The sequence below is a fragment of the Vigna umbellata genome, chromosome 8 (genome assembly GCF_029865625.1).
Source record: "Vigna umbellata cultivar VRB3 chromosome 8, Vumbellata_1.0, whole genome shotgun sequence".
NCBI classification, from domain to species: Eukaryota; Viridiplantae; Streptophyta; class Magnoliopsida; order Fabales; family Fabaceae; genus Vigna; species Vigna umbellata.
In genome coordinates this window covers 11640955-11659477 of record NC_142172.1, presented here as the reverse complement: position 1 = coordinate 11659477, position 18523 = coordinate 11640955, and the positions used below count along the sequence as shown (strand labels likewise).

Genomic DNA, 18523 nt, shown 5'->3' with positions numbered 1-18523 from the left:
AGGAGGATCTCTCATATCGACCACCACCCAAGGCCCCAGATTTAAAATTGCAAACAGTAGTAGTGGTATTAGATGGTTTGACAACAATAACAGGGACTGGGAGTGGGAAAAATTTCATCAAAAAATTCAAGATATGGTTGTCACAAACATATAAAACACTAGAAGACCAATGGCAGTAGTATTTCTTTACAGGGCTGCAATATAACGTTTAGAGGAAACAATTTAGGGTTCCAACCTTGAGGACAAGGTTGTTTTGCAACGGGATGTAATGTTAGGATATATTGTGTATTGAATAAAAGGAAATAAATTAGGAATTAGTTGTGACTTGGTTAGTTGGTTAGGGGGGCCTTTATAAGAAGGTAGGGAGATCTTGTGTCAGGGTACTTTTTGGATAATCTTGTAGATTGAGCTTTGACTCTTTGTGAAGGGGAAACCCTTGGAGGAGGGAGTGGTCTCCTATTCGTCTATTATTTGGTTACAATAATAATACAGTTCTGTTTCCAATAATCTGGTGAGTGAATGTGTGCTGTTTTGAGTGATAGTTAGACTTCTTAACTAAAGAAGCCTAACAGATGTTGTTGTACTACTGAAGAAGTGAGATGCAGACTGGTTGCTCAACTGAAAGAATTCTATATATTTATTAATAACAAGTTACAGAGGTTCATAACAGAAGCTAATGACAATTAACAAAACGAAGGGAAAAATTCAAGAATACCATACACATCTTACAACGATTACAAATTATTATTATTATTATTATATATATATATATATATATATATATATATATATAAAGATTTTTCCTTTCTTGGTCCACTTTTTTTTACTTTTACCTTTCAAGTTACTTATTTATTTAAATTTAATTAATTTTTAAATTAAACAAATAAAAATCATCTAGGAAATAATAAAATTTATTTATATTAAATTGTAAAAATAACTTATATTTATTTTTATAATAATAATTTTATTAATTTTTTTTGTTATTATAAAAAAGTGAATAAACATACTGTTTTCACTAAGTATACATAAAACACATATTGCAGTTACTGACAGTTAATTGTTTCCCTCATTTTGGATGAATAACTTCCAAGTTTTGCGTCTCTCAATGTCCTACTGGTTCAATTTATGTTATGTTTATCTCCACTTGCAATTGCAACATAATCCATATCAGATGTCATAAAAATAAGGCCAGTTCTAACAAATGATGATCTTTGTCAGTCACATGCGAAGTGAGTCTAGCTATTGCTTGTTCTTTTGAAAGCATCTCATCTTTACGTTAAAAGTTTTCCTATATTTTTGTTCAACCATGTGAAGTTCCTACTTGAAATCTTTGTAACTTTTGTTACTACTTGCTTCCATCCATTTTACTTTTCCTAGCTCTTTTCTGTTTTGCCTTTTCTTCTTCAGTAAACCATTTATAATCTGAGGGAATAGCAAACAGATCCTCTTCATCAAATACCCTACTACTAGATTCCAAACTAGATGAATTAGATCTTGAAGGGGCCTTTATCCACTGAAACCATGATGATGATGAAGAGGACGAGGAATTTTCTTCCTCTTCTAGGTTCTTTTGGTCACCAGTAGGACTTGATGGGGCTGATTCAAACTCATCTACATTTTCTTGTTGTAATTCTTCAAACTTTGTGAAAGTCACCAATACTCTAACGGTGGACACCACAGGGATGGCTACCTACATTTCCAAAGTTAATAACATGGTAGAGTTTGAAATAAAAAAGGTAAAGATTAGATCAGCATGAAAAGAAGGTAAAGAAATCATAAACAATGTCAAAACTTCCCGCTTGGCAGCTAATAATTACTGGTAAACAATAAAAGTAACAAAGGAATACACACATAGATCTCCATTACGGAGAGATATTGTCCGCTCTTAACTAATCTCTCATGGATTTGCTTTTGGTACCACTTTAAAAGTATTTTATCTTTATATAAACTCATGTTCATCTTTTGTTTTATCAACGTGACTTTTTGTTAGTATCATAACAATTACCTATGTCTAAAATCTATGTTCTCGAGTCCTGAGAACTCTTGGTTTAGTTGAATTCTTCTCTTATATTTCAGGTCATGTGTTAATAACTTTATTATCCTTTTATTCTATTTATAGAGAGAATCAAGCAAGCAGAATTGGTTTTCCATTTAGAACTATAACCTTTTATTTATGTATTTTTTTCTTGAGAAGGTCCTCAAATTGAGTTCTGTGCTACTCTTACAGAAAACTTCGAGGTCTTGCTTGATAAATGTGAATGAATGTTCCAAAGATTATGTATGGCTGGATACATTCTCAAAATTTTCTCCTTCCTTCTTCAATATTTTCATTTTCATACCATTAGTCTCTGACATAACAATTACTTTGCACAATCGTAGCTAAAAAAGAAATGCACTATATCTAACCAACTTCTGTCTAATGTCCAGGTGACATGGTTATATATGTTTAACACAATTCAAACAGGAAAAAATGTTGCCACATGTTGGCTAAAACAATCTTCACTCTTCATGAATTAACTGTATATAGATAATACAATGAATTATATACTTTATGTTGATATTGGTTATTGAATTGAGCAACAGTATCCGTTTCTAGCTCAGATCTATTTCTGACTCCTAATCTGCACCTACTTTCACTTGATATCCTCCCATTTATAGACCAACAAACGATGTGCAGCAAACTACAGCATAGGTAGAATAAACAACCAAGTGTAACTAATCCTAGGAAGTGACACAGAAGAAAATAAAATGGAAGCAAAGCTATTAAAGAGTTCAACATACATATGCCTAGAATATTCATACTTCTAATAATAGGCCTTCAAAAGATGATAAAGCACATAACTTAACAGGGAAGGTTCCCATTGGAAGTTTAGTTGAAAGGAGTTCTCTTAATCTGCGAATTGCTTTAACTTTGTTTGCAGCAATGGCAAGAGTTCTTTGGTCACTTTCATTGGTCATGTCTGCCGAATCCAGCCAATGCGCATCTTTCAAATGCCTTCTTTCCTCCTCAGTCAATATATCATTGAATTCTTCACTCTCAGTTTCATTTTTATTGCAAGATGAGAAGAGCTCATCATCTGTCATAGCTCTAGGGACTCCTCTAGACTTTATGCTCACAACCACATTGTGCATATCATATACCTTAGCTTTCCAAGGCCCTACCATTTTTGTTTTCTCCTGCCTCCTCCAAGTCAACTGAATGAGTTACATCGATCCCCGGCCAAAAAATATTTGTTTTAGACATTGCAGCCACTTCTTGTTCAACCTCCCCCTCATTTGCTTGGTCAACATATTTGAGTTAGTCATTTGATCTAACAAACTCGGTACATATTTCTTTTGTCAACAATTTTTCTTAACAAAACGACAACAGTCAATTTTTATATATTTAGTTCTCTCGTGAAACACTGGATTTGATGCAATGTGGAGGACAACTTGATTATCACAATACATCTTCATAATCTGGATGTCACATAAGTTAAGCTCTCAAAGTAACTGCTTCACCCATATAAGTTCACACGTTAGTGATGTCATTGTCCTATATTCAACTTCAACAGTCGATCGAGCCACTACATTATGTTTCTTTTCCAGGAAATAATGTTTTGTCTAAGGAAAATACAATATCCAGTAGTATCGTCTGTCAATAGGAGAACTTGCCCAATTTGCATCACAATACCCAAAGACCTAAATGCTTTCTCTATCTTCATATAAGAAACCTTACTTGAGAGCCTTTTTAAGGTACCTTAGAATGCGAATGATAACATTTCAATGGCCAACATATGGATCCTGCATAAATTGACTAACCACTCCAATTGCAAAAGATAGATCAGGCCTTGTAATAGTAAGATAAATCAATTTTCCAACCAGTCCCCTATATCTTTTTGAGTCAGAGAATAATTCACCTTCTTTAATCATTAATTTCTTATTTGGGTCCATAAGACTGTTTGCTGGTCTACAATAAATCATATTTGTTTCTTGTAAGATATCAAGAGCATACTTCCTTTAAGAAATTACAACTCCATTTTTAGACTGAGCTACTTCAATGTCCAAGAAGTATTTGAGGCTCCCAAGTTCCAAACACATCCTAAATTACAATAAATTACCCTTCAAAATCGTGTGTAACTTTTATGTTGTGGTGTTGTTTAAGTGTGGTTTGTACAAAATCAAAGTTTTAAACTACTATCACAATTGTGCTTAGATCTTTAACACCACTTCTATTTGATAATCATAAGTAAATAAAGCATAAAAACTGCAAAGGATGTCATAATAAGATGAGTTCTAACAAATGATGGTCTAGATGTGAAATGAGTCTATAGCTCTTGCTTGTTCTTTTAAAATCACCTCATCAAAAAGTTTTCCTATACTTTTTGTTCAACCATGTGAAGTTCCTACTTGAAATGTTTGTAACTTTAGTTAGTTATTATTTATATCCATTTTACCTATCCTAGTTTTTTCTGTTTTGACTTTTCTTGTTGAGTAAGCCATTTATAATATGAGGGAATACAAATAGATCCTGCTCATCAAATACCCTAGTACTAGATTCCAACCTACATGAACTAGATCTTGAAGGGGTCTTTATCCACTGAAACCATGATGATGATGACGATGCTGATGAGGAATTTTCTTCCTCTTCTAGGTTCTTTTGGTCACCTGTAGGACTTGATGAGGCTTAGTCAAACTCATCTCCATTTTCTTGTTGTAGTTCTTCAAACTTTGTGAAAGTCACCAATAATCTAACAGTGGACACCACAGGAATGGCTAGCTATATTTCCAAAGTTAATGAGATGGTAAAGTTTGAAAAAAAGAAGGAAAGATTATAGATAAGCATGACAGAAGGAAAAGAAGTTATAAAGAATGTCAAAGTTTTCCTTTTTAATCCTAACAAGTAGAACCCACTTGGCAGCTAATAATTCCTGTCAAACAATAAAAATAAGAAAGGAACACACCAATGGGTAACCAATTACCATGTCTAAAATCTATGTCCTTCCCTAGCCAAATTCATGGTGAAATCTATGTTCTTAAGTCCTGAGAGAACTCCTGGTTTAGTTGAATTCTTCTCTTATATTTCAGGTCATGTGTTAATTATTTATAGAGAGAACCAAGAAAGCAGAATTCTGGTTTTCCACTTAGAACTATAACCTTTATTTTTTTTCTTGAGAAGGACTTCAAATTGATTTCTGTGCTACTCTTATAAAAAAGTTTGAAGTCTTGCTTGATAAATGTGAGTGAATATTCCAAATGATGATGTATGGTTGGATACATTCTCAAAGTTCACTCCTTCCTTCTTCAATATTTTCATTTTCATCTAACAGTAATGCATTGCATACCATTAGTCTCTGACATAACAATTACTTTGTACAACAACACTGATAGCTTCAAAAGAAATGTACTATATCTAACCAACTTCTGTCTAATGTCCAGGTGACATGGCTATATATTTTTAACACAATTCAAACAGGAAAAAGTGTTGCCACATGTTGGCTAAAACAATCTTCAATCTTCATGATTGAGCATTAGTGCTTTCTGATAATTTTCATGAAATACTGTCTTGGAGAAACAACTTGCCAACAATCATAGATTAGTTTAGATCAGTTTCCATCAGAAGCATTGAAGATCAAACATCAAATAATGCAGCTTTCAATCATTGAAAAACGTAATTGTACTATAATCAGAACATGATGTTCATTGTTAGATGTCATAAGATAATGGTAATGATAATTTTCCCCTTATGAGTACTGCATCAAGGCAAATAAGAGGGAAAGAACTAATGTAAAGATATAATGAATGTATTGATGTGGAAGAACTAAATCGAAGAACAAAAAGGACATACCCTGACTGGAAAGGACTCCTTTGGAAGTTTTGTTGTAAGGAGTTCTCTTAACCGACGAACTGCTTTAAGTCTCTCAGCAAGAACGTCAAGCATAGGTAGCAATTCATCAATTGTTAGTGGAAAGTTTTGGGAAAGCCAAAGAGAAGGCATCATCCCTCTTGTGTACTGGTTTTCACCATTTTTGGAAGTAAAGTTCTCATGGTTTGCATTTGTGGTTTTGTCCTTGTGGTCTCTATGTCCACCAGACTTTTCTTTCTTTTCTTTCTTTTCTTTCTTTTCTTTCTTTTCCTTCTTTTCCTTCTTCACACGGTTACCTTTTTCACATGGACCATTTTCATCTGTTGAATTAATTGCAGCTTCCAATTGCTTCTTTTCGTCATCTGTCAAAATGTCATCAATTTTTTCACCATCCTTCTTCTTCCTTTGTCTGGCCTCAGGTGGTGGAGCTCCAGGGATACTTTTGGATTTCACACTGAGAATCACATTGTGCATGTCATACACCTTGGCTTTCCATGGCCCCACCATTTCTTTCCTCTCCTTTTTCCTCCAAGTTACCTGGGGAACAAGAAGTGCCTCACTCACATCAATCCCAATCCTACATGAGTCAGTCCTATACTTCTGATTCAATTTCTTCTTAACCTCTTTCTCAGAAGGAGCAGCTATGCTGGGTGAAATCACAAGTACTTCCTTCTCTTTGTGTGAGACTTTGAACAAGGATCCAGGGAATTTTCTATCATCATCTTTATCACCATCACCAAAAAAAAGAATGCTCTGATTTGACCTCTTGATTTTCAAACCATCAAAGCCAGCCAAAGTCATGTCTGCCCTCATATTGCCACCCCTTTTCCAAATCTTGTAAGTGTCTGAAGGTGCAATCCTTGAGATGAAAGGTATCACAGAACTCTCAAAATGGAATGTAATCTCCATGTAGAAGTCCTTCATCCTTCTTAAAGTCCCTATATACCTAGGCAACCTTCTAACATACTTTTTCTCATAGTCACTCATATAGTACCTCATCATAACGATTGCTATTTTATCTTGTTTGTGAATGAGAGCTGCTCTCAGAGCAGTCCATCCTTCCTTGTTCTTCAACCTACCGTTTGCCCCAGCATCCATGAGCATCTCAGTTGCAATAAAATCACCATGTTTCACAGCAAGGTGAAGAGGGGTGTCACCGTTTGGTACATCCCTTCTATCCACCGTAGCAGAGATCACTGCACCCTTTTCTTCCTCCGCTAATGAAGCAGCCTCAGTTTTAATCTCTAAGGGGTTAGCTAGTTTTGGGAGACGCCCAAGTAACTCATCAAGAGCAATATGATCCCTCAACACTATGGCCTTGTGCACAGGGCTATGCTCATATGCTGAGACATCAATGCCTTCCATTGCAGATCTTTCCTTTCACACTATTATATATACAAAAATCGTGGAACCACAACGCATGATTCCATGAAATCAACAATTTCTGTCATCTGAATCAAGACGAACTCAAAAATTCAAACAGATCCATTCACAAGAATGCATGGATAGGTTTATGAAACTCGTGAATGAAATCAACTCCTATTTTGATCAAAAACAAGAAAAGAAGAAAAAATAATACTTATAATGGAAACTGGAAGTGAGGCTAAATTCATTTGAAGCAAAAGTCTTAGAATAGAAAATATTAGTTTAGGGCAGCATGAAAATTGAACTCTCCAAATTAAGCCACAGAAAATTGAGGGTCAAATTTTTCATTTTCATAATTTTGCCGATTTTCAGAAGAAGGTTTCTATGGTGAAGATGCTCATGTATAGGAATGGCTCATTGAAATAGGCTGAAGCAATGACCCACAATTCTTCAATCTTGACAGAGTTCCAACAAAATTTTCTTATAAAAATTAGACTTCAAATTTAAAATCCTAATTATACGTTATTAAACAAATTAATAAAAAAAGCGTTTAGTTCTTTTGAAAGTAAAATTATAAATTTAAGAATTCATGTTATCTAAGGAATGAATTCCAACTAAATGGTGTTAAATCTTTTTCCTAAAAGTTTTTACAATATAACAGTTTTGTCGTTTCATAATTTCAAAAATTAATAGAAAAGAGTGTTATATGATATTTTTGTGTTTTAATTAAAGTTTTAGATGGTACACTTCATAGATATTTTGGATTATACGTTGTAAATTATATTTCGAATATAAATTTAGAAGAATCTACACTGCAAAAATTATATTCCAAAATTATAGAGTCCATAACATAAATTTATATTTCAAACAATCTGTAATATAAATGTAAATTATATTTTTAAATTGTATAATCAACAAATGTAAAACCTATATTTCAAATTATACTATTTATAATATAAATTTGAAAGATAATCCAAAATACATTTCAAATTATATAATCCATAATACAAAACAACATTAGTCGCAAACCTTTTAATAATAACTAAATCATTTCACCAAGACTTCGGAGGTGTAGGAAGAAAACATTGGGTGGAAGAAGGAGTCCCACTAAGACAAGTTCAATGATAACTGATCCCAAAATTCATTAATAATAACAATTCTGAAATAGAATAAAAAGTAAATGATAAAGATCAAAGCGAATAAGCAAATTGTTGAGTTTATTTACATGAATGAAATCAGGGAAAAGAATTATTATAACCAAACAAAGGTGAATTTAAACTGCAATCATGAATATGAAAAGTTTGATTGCTGTGATTGCAACTATCCTGAGTTAATAATGGTTTTCCACATGTTCTGAAACACAATCAACAAATTCTTTGCAGCTATCATTGCATGAATCACAGTGTTTCTTTTCCTTATGCCACATGCTTCAAATAGTTAATGCATAACTCCTTGGATAATCCCACCCCACATGAAAGATAACTTCAAATTCAATTTCCAGAAAATGGCCAAAGTTCTCCAAACAACCAAAGCACTTCCAAGTTTGGAGCTTGCTCATGAAACGTCACTCACACTGGCACAATTAGCTATGACTTTTTCCTTTCTTTGATTTGTTCTTCTCTTGCATCTTCTTTTTCTTTGCTTCAGCACTGATCCAAGTATAGTCAGATGGAATTGCAAATGGGTCTTGAATATTTTCTATCCTACTGCTGGATCCTTGAGTAGATGTACTTGAGCGATAAGGAGCCTTTATCCATTGAAACCAAGATGATGCCGAGAAATGTGGCACTGCAGGGCTCTCTTGGCCGGTTGCAGAAGGACTTGACGGCGGCGTCGCGAATTCTTCTACAGGCTGTAGTTCTTCAAACTTTGTGAAGGTAACCAACACCCTGATAGTAGGAACCACAGGGATGGCAACCTGTGTATCATGCAAGAGAAAATGGATTAACATCATTTGCAAAGAAAAAAAAGAAAACATGTGAAGAGAAATCGAAAAGCCAACAAACACAGTAATCATGTGATGTACAACAAAGTTAAATCTCCCTTTCCTAAAGAAGCTCAATAGATATGGTTCAGTTTTTGTTGTGAAAATTGAGCAATCTTTGATGTTCCTGTATACTTAAGTGATGAAAACGTGCAGCCTAAGTGAACTAATGCTTTCTTCTTACCGACTGTATACTTCCATCTCGTCTTCAGGACGGGTACAAACCAGTGTGCACATGATTTTTCACTTATTCTAATCACCAAAACACTTAAGAACTGAAATTACCTCCTCTAACACAAAACCATTCATGAATCCCCACTTAAAACCTTAAGCTCTTAAGTAGTTGGTTCATGAATACTACATTCTGCATTACTAAGAGAATAAGCTCTGAGCTTTTCCACCCAGTGAAACTTATTTTGGTTTTTCTGAAACAGTCTCTTAAAATGGGAATGTCTTTCATTACAAGAAAGAAATCTTAATCATTGATAGAGATAAAGTATGTAACTCTCAAGCTATCTGTGAAAAATTAAAGTTGCAAAAAGAATAATACAAAAGTCATCATGGTTTTAGCCCAAAATTTTCAATAATGTTATTTTTTTTTCTAAAATCAAATAAGAATAAAAAGTTATCTTAAAAATGAAAGGAAAGAAAAGGCATCAAAAAAATAAAAATAAAGAAACTAAGACAAAAGAATAACTCAGCAAGGTATAACTGTGTGTATACACTTGTGTATAAATAAAGAGATAATAGCAAAACACTAATACACTCTTTGAAACACAATGCAAAGTACAATATTTTTTTTGTATCCAACCTAATCCCAAGAAAAACAAATTACAATGCAAGCTCATTGGCATGAATATTAAACTGTAAAACATTACTACTAGTTGTCAGAACAACAATTGGTAACTAACATTGACCAGCTAGCACAAACATTTTTTACTTTGCAATAATAATGATACTGACACACAATGACACTTAAGCTGTCATTGATGCAGACATTATTATCATTATCACTTATCAATTCATACAGAATCATTATCACATACTCCATGTTGTAGGGTTCTCTGTTTTTCAGCAAAGGGCTATTTTTGAGTTACTTAAGACTGCGTGGTTATTATGTTGGGTTCCCCTTGAACTATATGTAGATAATACAATGATTTATATACTTTATCTTGATATTGGTTATTGATTTGAGCAACAGTATCCGTTTCTAGCTCAGATCTATTCCCAGCTCCCATTTTGCAACTACTTTCACTTGATATCCTCCCATTTATAAACCAACAAATTATGTGCAGCACACTACAGCATAAGTAGAATAAGCAAGTCTAATTCATCATAGTAAGTGATACAAAAGAAAATAAAATAGAAGCAGAGCAATCAAAGAGTTCAAGATACATATGCCTAGAATATTCATACTTCTAGTAACAGGCCTTAACAAGATGACAAGCACAGACCTTAACAGGGAAGGTTCCCATTGGAAGTTTAGTTGTAAGGAGTTCTCTTAATCGGCGAATTGCTTTAACTTTGTTTGCAACAATGTCCAGCAACGGCAGGAGTTCTTCAGTTTTCAGTGGAAAGTTAGGGGAAAGCCAAAGAATAGGACGCAACCCTTTCTTGTATTCATTTTCACGATTTCCATCTTTTTGACGACTTCTGCCATCAGAACTTGCAGAAGAAGCCTTGGCATCTTTTTTCCTCCTGGACTCATCACCCTTCACAGCTATCTCAACAGAATGTCTTCCTGGCTTAGTCTGATTTCTTGAAGGAGAATCCCCTAACAAATCACTCACCTTTTCTTCTACACAAAGAGAACTTCTTGGTGCAGCAATCTTCTTTGGCGCCTCAGGTTTCGAATCCTTTTTCCTCCATCCACCAAACCATCCTTTCTTTTCCTGCTTATTTTCTCCACTCTTGTTACAATTTCCATCTTCAATGGGAATATCTCTATGTTCATAGCAGCTGTGACGATGTCCAATGACAACCTCATCACTCTCGTTGGTCATGTCCACCGAATCCAGCCGAAGCGCATCTTCCAATTGCCTTCTTTCCTCCTCAGTCAATATATCATTGAACTCTTCACTCTCAGTTTCATTTTCATTGCAAGATGAGAAGAGCTCATCATCTGTCATGGCTCCAGGAACTCCTCTAGACTTTATGCTCACAACCACATTGTGCATATCATACACCTTAGCTTTCCAAGGGCCTACCATTTCTGTTTTCTCCTGCCTCCTCCAAGTCAACTGAGGCAAAAGAACTGCCTGAGTTACATCGATCCCCGGCCGAAAAATATTTGTTTTAGACATTGCAGCCACTTCTTGCTGAACCTCCTCCTCATTTGCTGGAAATCCAGCATCATCTAGGGCATTGAGTACCTCTTTTTCTTTGTGTGAGATCATGCAGAGTGACCCAGGTGGAACTTTCCCATCCTCTGAACCATCACCAAGGAAAAGAATGCTCTGATCTGATCTCTGGATTCTAAAACCATCAAAACCAGCCAAAGTCATGTCTGCCCTTAGATTTGCACCCCTCTTCCAAATCTTGTAGGTGTCTGAAGGAGCAATCCTTGAGATGAAAGGAATCACAGAACTCTCAAAATGGAATGTAATCTCCATGTAGAAGTCTCTCATTCTCCGCATGGTCCCTACCAATCGAGGCAACCTTCTGCACCATTTTGCCCAAGCCAGAGGCTGGTAGTGCTTAATTATTATCTTGGCAATACCCTCTTCTCTGTTGCAAATAGCTTCTTGAAGAGCACTCCACCCCTGCTCATTCTGCAGACTCCAATCTGCTCCAGCAACCATAAGCATCTCCGTGGCAACTTCATCCCCCAATTTCACAGCCAAATGAAGAGGAGTATCCCGGTTTGGCACATCTCGCCGGTCAATCAAAGTGGAAATGGCATCAGCCTTTTCTTCCTCCGCAATCGAAACCGCTTCGGTGTGAATCTCCGCCGTGTTACGCAGCCGTGGGAGGGCGGCAAGAATCTTCTTAAGTTCAGCATAATCCTTTGAAACTATGGCCTTGTGCACAGGACTATGACCATACTTTGTAGCATCAATCCCCGCCATACCTCAACAGCACAAGGGATAACACACCACCACCAACCCCCACTACCAATCACAAGCATAAAACACACGCCACCATGAAAAAAAAATCTAAACTTTACGCAATTGGGTGCCCCACTCAAAATTGCTCAATCCAACCAACCAGCACTCACACCACAACGTCGGATGTAACAAATGAAACAGACCCTTATGCGCAATTCCCCTCCAGAACGCAGCAGAAAAAGGTCGGTCCCTATCAAGATCAGAAATTAAAAGAGAGCCCTTTTGCATCAGAAACATAAAAGCATAACAGAAAATCAAGAATCAAAGAAAAGCATCTTGTGGGGTCCTAGATCAAGGATATCTCAAAAGAGGGTGAAAGATGCTAACACACTAACCTTGTTCCTTTCTTCTATGTTTTGCTTTGTCCTATGAATATGATTGCCCAAGAGTCCAGGGATTCATATCATGTGTTACTCAAACAAACCCCACCACTCCACTCACTACCCCTCAAGTACCAAACAAAAAGTGCAGATGGCAAAGATCCTAGTGATCCAATCCAGATCAGACAAGCATGAAGAGAACATGCATGTGGTTGCGTGAAACACAAATTCTAGAATAAAAAACTCACCTTTGAATATTAAATTCAATTTTCCCTTTTTAAAATACTGAAAAATCACAAAACACAAGAAAAAAGAGGAAACGAAGGTGTGCGAGGAGGGGAAATTGGTGAGAGAAAAGGTGAAAGTTGGAATAACAAAGCCATGGATCAAGAAAGAGAATAAACCCCACCACTCAAGCAAAGAAAGAGGAACTAGTTTATGTTGAAAGGGTTTAGCTAAAAACGGATAGAGAAGACCAAAAGTGATGAACACTTGGAAAAGAAAATTACTTGCAAATGAAATAAGAAAAGAATATTGAACAATCAAGTTTCAAAGAAGGGTGTGTCATGTTTTCTTCAGACCAATTAAGAAGAAATTTCTCACCACTAAATTAGTAAAAAAAAAATTAGGTTTCTTATTTTGTTTCAAGAAAAGTCTTTCTCATATCTATTGAAAAATTCAATTGGAAAAATATATTGATGTGCCAAAGATTTTTCTTTGTAGTCAATCTCAATTATGATGTTACAAAAAAAAATAATGATTTATAATATTTATTTTAAGAATTTAATTATAGTGTTTTTGTAAAAGCTCTTTTGATATTCTTCTAATCCAAGATTGCTTTCTAAAGTGAGTTTATTTATTTTATAATAACAATTTTAAATTTTACATGAGAAAATTGTTAAGATTATACACTTTCTTTACACTAATATTGTATTTAAAATTAAAGTGTTGTTTAAAACATGTTCAAGAGGACTTTTAATTGATGGGTAGTATACATAAACTATCTACATAATTTAATAACAATAAAATATTACATTCTTTAAAAAAAAAACATGAAACTTTACATATTGTAAACCAACAAAAAATTATTTTTAAATAACTATTAAAAACCCAATTACAATATATATATGTACTTTCCATTAATATATTATTTATTCATATAAGTAAATCATTTTTGAAAAACTAAAAAATAAAAATAGAAAATTATTGGATATCAAAAGTAATTGTAAGATAAAAATAAGGAAAGTAAACATTAAGATTTATAAATATATTGTCTTAAAGTTTTATTAATTATTTTCATATATTGATTAGATTTTATTGGTAAATTTAATTGTAGTGGTAGTTGTGATATTACTAGTTTTAGAGTAGATAGCATTTAGAGGAGAAATGATGAAAAGAAAAGGAAAAGAGGTTAGTGAGTTTTGTTGAAGAAGTTTCCTTAAAGGAAGTTTGGAAGAAGGGAAGAAAGAAAAAGAAGAAAGGTTGATTGGTCAGAGAAGGAAAGGGTCCATTGATGCATGTGACCCACAAAAGAAGGAACCTGCTTCTCTATTTCCTTTCTTTTTTTTCACTGTTATTTCCATTATCACATTTTAATCTACCTTCATTATTTCATCATTGATTAAACATGTCTCCCTTTTTATTTCAAACAATATTTTCAATCTTCTTTTACTATTATTTATATCTCTTATATTAAAAAGTTTTTTTCTAAATTACATTATTCCTCAAGTGTAAATTTTGTCTTAATCCTCAACTACAAATTCTAGGATTACAACAGATCTTTTAAATAATGTATTATTTTCTGTTTGTTTAAGTAAAATAAATAAATGACGATAGATAAAAAAAAATACACTTTTCTTTTTCTATTTTATTTTTTATTTATTTTTTTAATTATAAAAAATTTCTATATTTATAAATTTTGTTTCTGGTATTTTAAAGACATAATATAAAATTAATAGAGAAAAATTCAAAAAAAAAAATCTAAAATCGAATATTCTATAGAAAATGCTGTGACATCTATTCTAAGCCACAGTTGGCACTTTCTCTTTCTTTACAATTGAGATTCAGTTATGCTCCATGCAAGTTTTGCTTTTTCGTAGAGTTTTGTAATGTATAATAGTTTTTCTTTCTTTTTTTTTTTCTTTTGAGTATAAATATGTAAAACTGCATGTGATTCAATACATCATGTAAATTTTGTTATTATAGTGTATTATAATGCAATATAGTCATGGACAATTTTACACACCCCAACATTCTCCTTAACATGCTAAAATATAGTACTTATTTGTGATGCAAAATTGTTCTTAGTCTAATAGTTTCTGTTTAGTGTTAATAATCAATTTGTGTTCTAAAAAGTAAATTCATCAAATTCGAATAGGATTGTTTAAAGATTTTTTTTTTAAAATAAGGATATAGCTCAAATAAAAATAATGATTAATTTTTATTTAATAAAATGTTCACTTATCAATCAATCAAGTATTGTGTCACATAATAAATAGATTTTTATGTTTTAATATACAATATTTTATATTTAATTTGATTTTTTTTATTCAATTTAATTTTAATTTTAATTTTTTTAAAATGGAATTAATTTTGTCTTTTTTTCAAATTAAAACAAAATTTAATTTTTATATAAATATTTAATTATCAAAATTCAAATTTTTATGAAATATTTTTTGTTTAGTATTATACTTAGTTTAAATTAGAAAAAAAAATTAAGAATGAAGATTAACACTACTAATTTAAAACTTTATAAGAGGTTAAAAATCATATAAATGTTAAACAAAAATAAAAATTAGTTCGAACATTGACTCATGTTGTTTATTTCAACCTTTGATTGAAGCGGACTTGTCTTGATGTTTATATACTTTTATTGACATTCAGCTCTTGACCTTTAGTCCAGCACGATTCAACTCTGTGGGGCTAGGATAATTAGGTTCTAAGTGAGCATGGGTCAACTTGGGTCAAACTGCTCTGGTTTGTGATTGATTGACTCGAGCTTTAGCTCAAGTCAACTTGTGTCGACCTTTGACCTCGTGATCTCGTTTTGAGACATTCTTGTCTCGACTTTCAGTTGTGCTAACTCGACTCGACCTTTGTCCTAGTCCAACTTGACTATAACTTTCTCAATCCAACTCAATTTAGTCTTTGATTTGAGCCATACAACTCGAACTTCAATTCAAGTAAATTTGGATTCACCTTCAATGATGATTGATAAAGGATATTTTAAATTTAGAAGTAGGATACAATGTAATTATCTAAACATCATTATCTTATCTTCTAAGACGAAGGATCACAAGAGTTTCATTATACCCATCATCATAGAGAATTTTCAATGGGAAAAGTATTAATTGATCTACGGACTTACGTTAAGTCCTTATCCTAACTTTCAAAGATAGGGACAACCAAGTATAGCCGAATGACCCGTTAACTAATGGATAACATGGTTAAAATTCTCCAATGGGTGATGATAAACATATGGTAAAGGTTGATGAAACATTATAAGAAGACAAAGAGATACCCATATTTTGTGGAGACCCTCTATAATAATAACTGCAACAGCTTGATGTTGAAAAAGATTAAACTAAATTAAAGGTAGAAGTTAAAGAACTCACTTTTGAAGTTTTAAAAAGCAAGGAAAATCTGAAGAAAAAAAGGATCGATGTGGTTAACAAAATTGCAAGAAACACTTTTCCATGATATCTGTCTATTCACAGTGTCGCATACTTCCATAACAAGTAGCAACAAAACAAGAAAATGAACAAAAAAGTAGTAAAGAAAAATCCCATTTACGAAACATGAAAAAAAATGGACATGTTTGAACATTATCAGTATTGAATCATTTGTAGTATTTCTATCCTGACCGGTGCCTACGTAGAACAGAAAAATCAAAGCAGTTTCTGGTTGGATCCCAACGAAGACCAATCTCATCCCCTCTGCGCAGAGCCCTTCTACACACAAAATCATTGATCCAGTTGTTGACTAAAATATAAGCATTAGACTTTTTCGTGAAAAAGAGAGAGTGTTTGGTGTGAGTGTCCACATCCCAAATCTCAACATCAATACCTTTTTCAATCTCATAATCAGTAGCATGCAACACAGGTAGCATGAAATTTCTTGCCAACGATGGTGCCACCAGAAGTCGTAAAGTCAGATCAAAATCTTGCAGCACTTTCTTGATTTTCCAAGGCTCCTCTTCACTCGAAGATTGCTGCATTGCAGGATTTGCAGAAGAAGAATGTTGTTGCTCCGTGTGTTCTTGAACCTTCTTCTGCCCCGTCATTTCCATAGCCTGCTGATCTGCAACATTCCGTTGTTCCGTGTGAATCTTCTGCTGCGCCACCAGAGCATTCTGCTGCTCCGTCAGAATTTTCTGCTGCCCCATCAGAATATTATGCTGCGCCATCAGAACATTCTGCTGCTCCGTCAGAATATTCTGTTGCGCCATCAGAATATTCTGCTGCTCCATAAGAACAGTCTGTCGTGCAGCCAGAAGATTCTGCTGCTCCCGTTCCCTACCAATTTTCAACACCAAAGCCGCCGATTAAAGGGTTTGTTTCCACATATATAATCATAGTCTTTTTCTTTTTGTTTTTCTTGGAAAGAAAATACACATTCCAAACATGAAAGAAAAAAGAAGTGATTGATGTAAAGAGAGAGATATGAAAGATGAAAAACAGTACCGATCGCGTCTCAAATTCTTCTCATTCCCCATAGTCTCATCAGTTTCTTCCTTTGCACCAGACATTGTTCTTGTTTCTCTTTCTATCTTTTGTCGCTTCACTCTAATGAATCATATAACTGAATCAACGTGATTCAACGGTTTGGCTTGCATGGCTACTATAATATATATGTATATGTATATATAATATGTATGTATCTTCAGGGTGGCCTAAATTAGGTATAAAAAATGTAAATGTTTTTGCTAAGTATTAATTATCTTATTTTTTTAATTTTACTATCACAAAATAATTTTAAACTTCATAATATATATTTAAGTAATTATGATATGTAAAATTTTTAGAATGTAATTTTTGCCTATAGAACTTACTTAGGCTAAGTTTAAAACTAATATATATTTAAGTACTTATAATTAAAACTTCATAATTCCAGTTCAGCTTTAATTATAAGTTAGTTTATCAATTTGTTTGTCGATTTGTTTTCTTAAAAACGCTCCAAACCACTAATAAGACCAATAGCTGCAAGAGTAAGTTACAGATCTTCAACAAAATTTATTACACTAATTTAACCAACTTAAGGCCAGTGGAAACGTCAAGACAGATGTTTTATTTACAAAAAAGAAAATTAAAAAAATATAAATATTATATTTTAGTTTTACTACGTCATAATGTTGATATTTTTTTATTGTTTGGCTATAGACATTCATTCATCACTTGTTTTTTGTAATTTTTACTTTGGAATTTATGAAATTTGAGAATTGAAAGGAAAGTTATTTTCAATTATTAAGAGAAAAGTGGAGATTCTTTATTAAACTTATAATGAAGACGAAGGTTTTGTCCATTTTAAAGTGATGCTCTTCTTCAACTCTAATAAGTCTTTTCATCATTTTGTTTTTTACTATATCTTGTTTCTTATGCTTTTGTGTATGTTTTTATCTTCTGTGTCTATTTTAATTTCTTGTATTGTGTGTTTAATTTATTTTTATCTTCATGAAAATAAATCTCCACACTTACAGAATTCTCTTGAATTAATTCGTATTTAATGACAAACTTTGTTGAGTTTACAATTCATTGTTGTTTGTGTAAGAAAATATTGGACAAAAATAAAGAAAATAACACCATCTTTGTTATTTTACATTTAAATTACATAAAATAAAGAAATGATGAATAACACTTAAGGATATGTATTTATTCATACTTTTTTTAAAGCATAAAATTCTTCA

General features: G+C 33.1%; 3 protein-coding genes across 4 annotated transcripts; all 3 read right to left on the bottom strand.

Moving 5' to 3' along the window:
- Positions 1-1047: 1047 nt before the first annotated feature.
- On the bottom strand, positions 1048-7648 carry LOC124831964 (uncharacterized). Of its 2 annotated transcripts, XM_088095873.1 has the most exons (3): positions 5828-7648; positions 2838-3195; positions 1048-1686 (listed from the first exon to the last, which is right to left on the bottom strand). In XM_088095873.1, exons 1-3 carry the CDS (start codon positions 7208-7210, stop codon positions 1346-1348), a joined length of 2082 nt encoding a protein of 693 aa, XP_087951999.1. In that variant the 5' UTR covers positions 7211-7648; the 3' UTR covers positions 1048-1345. The 2 variants fall into 2 exon arrangements, with proteins under 2 accessions (XP_087951999.1, XP_047162029.1); XM_047306073.2 differs by lacking the exon at positions 2838-3195 and having other exon boundaries at positions 1048-1690.
- Positions 7649-8327: 679 nt separating this feature from the next.
- LOC124831958 (Ankyrin repeat family protein) lies at positions 8328-13174 on the bottom strand. Its single transcript, XM_047306064.2, has 3 exons — positions 12637-13174; positions 10649-12491; positions 8328-9128 (listed from the first exon to the last, which is right to left on the bottom strand). Exons 2-3 carry the CDS (start codon positions 12260-12262, stop codon positions 8793-8795), a joined length of 1950 nt encoding a protein of 649 aa, XP_047162020.2. The 5' UTR covers positions 12263-12491; positions 12637-13174; the 3' UTR covers positions 8328-8792.
- A 3300-nt stretch (positions 13175-16474) lies between these two features.
- Positions 16475-17368, bottom strand: LOC148194007 (uncharacterized). Its single transcript, XM_088097087.1, has 2 exons — positions 17304-17368; positions 16475-17135 (listed from the first exon to the last, which is right to left on the bottom strand). Exons 1-2 carry the CDS (start codon positions 17366-17368, stop codon positions 16475-16477), a joined length of 726 nt encoding a protein of 241 aa, XP_087953213.1.
- Positions 17369-18523: the final 1155 nt, after the last annotated feature.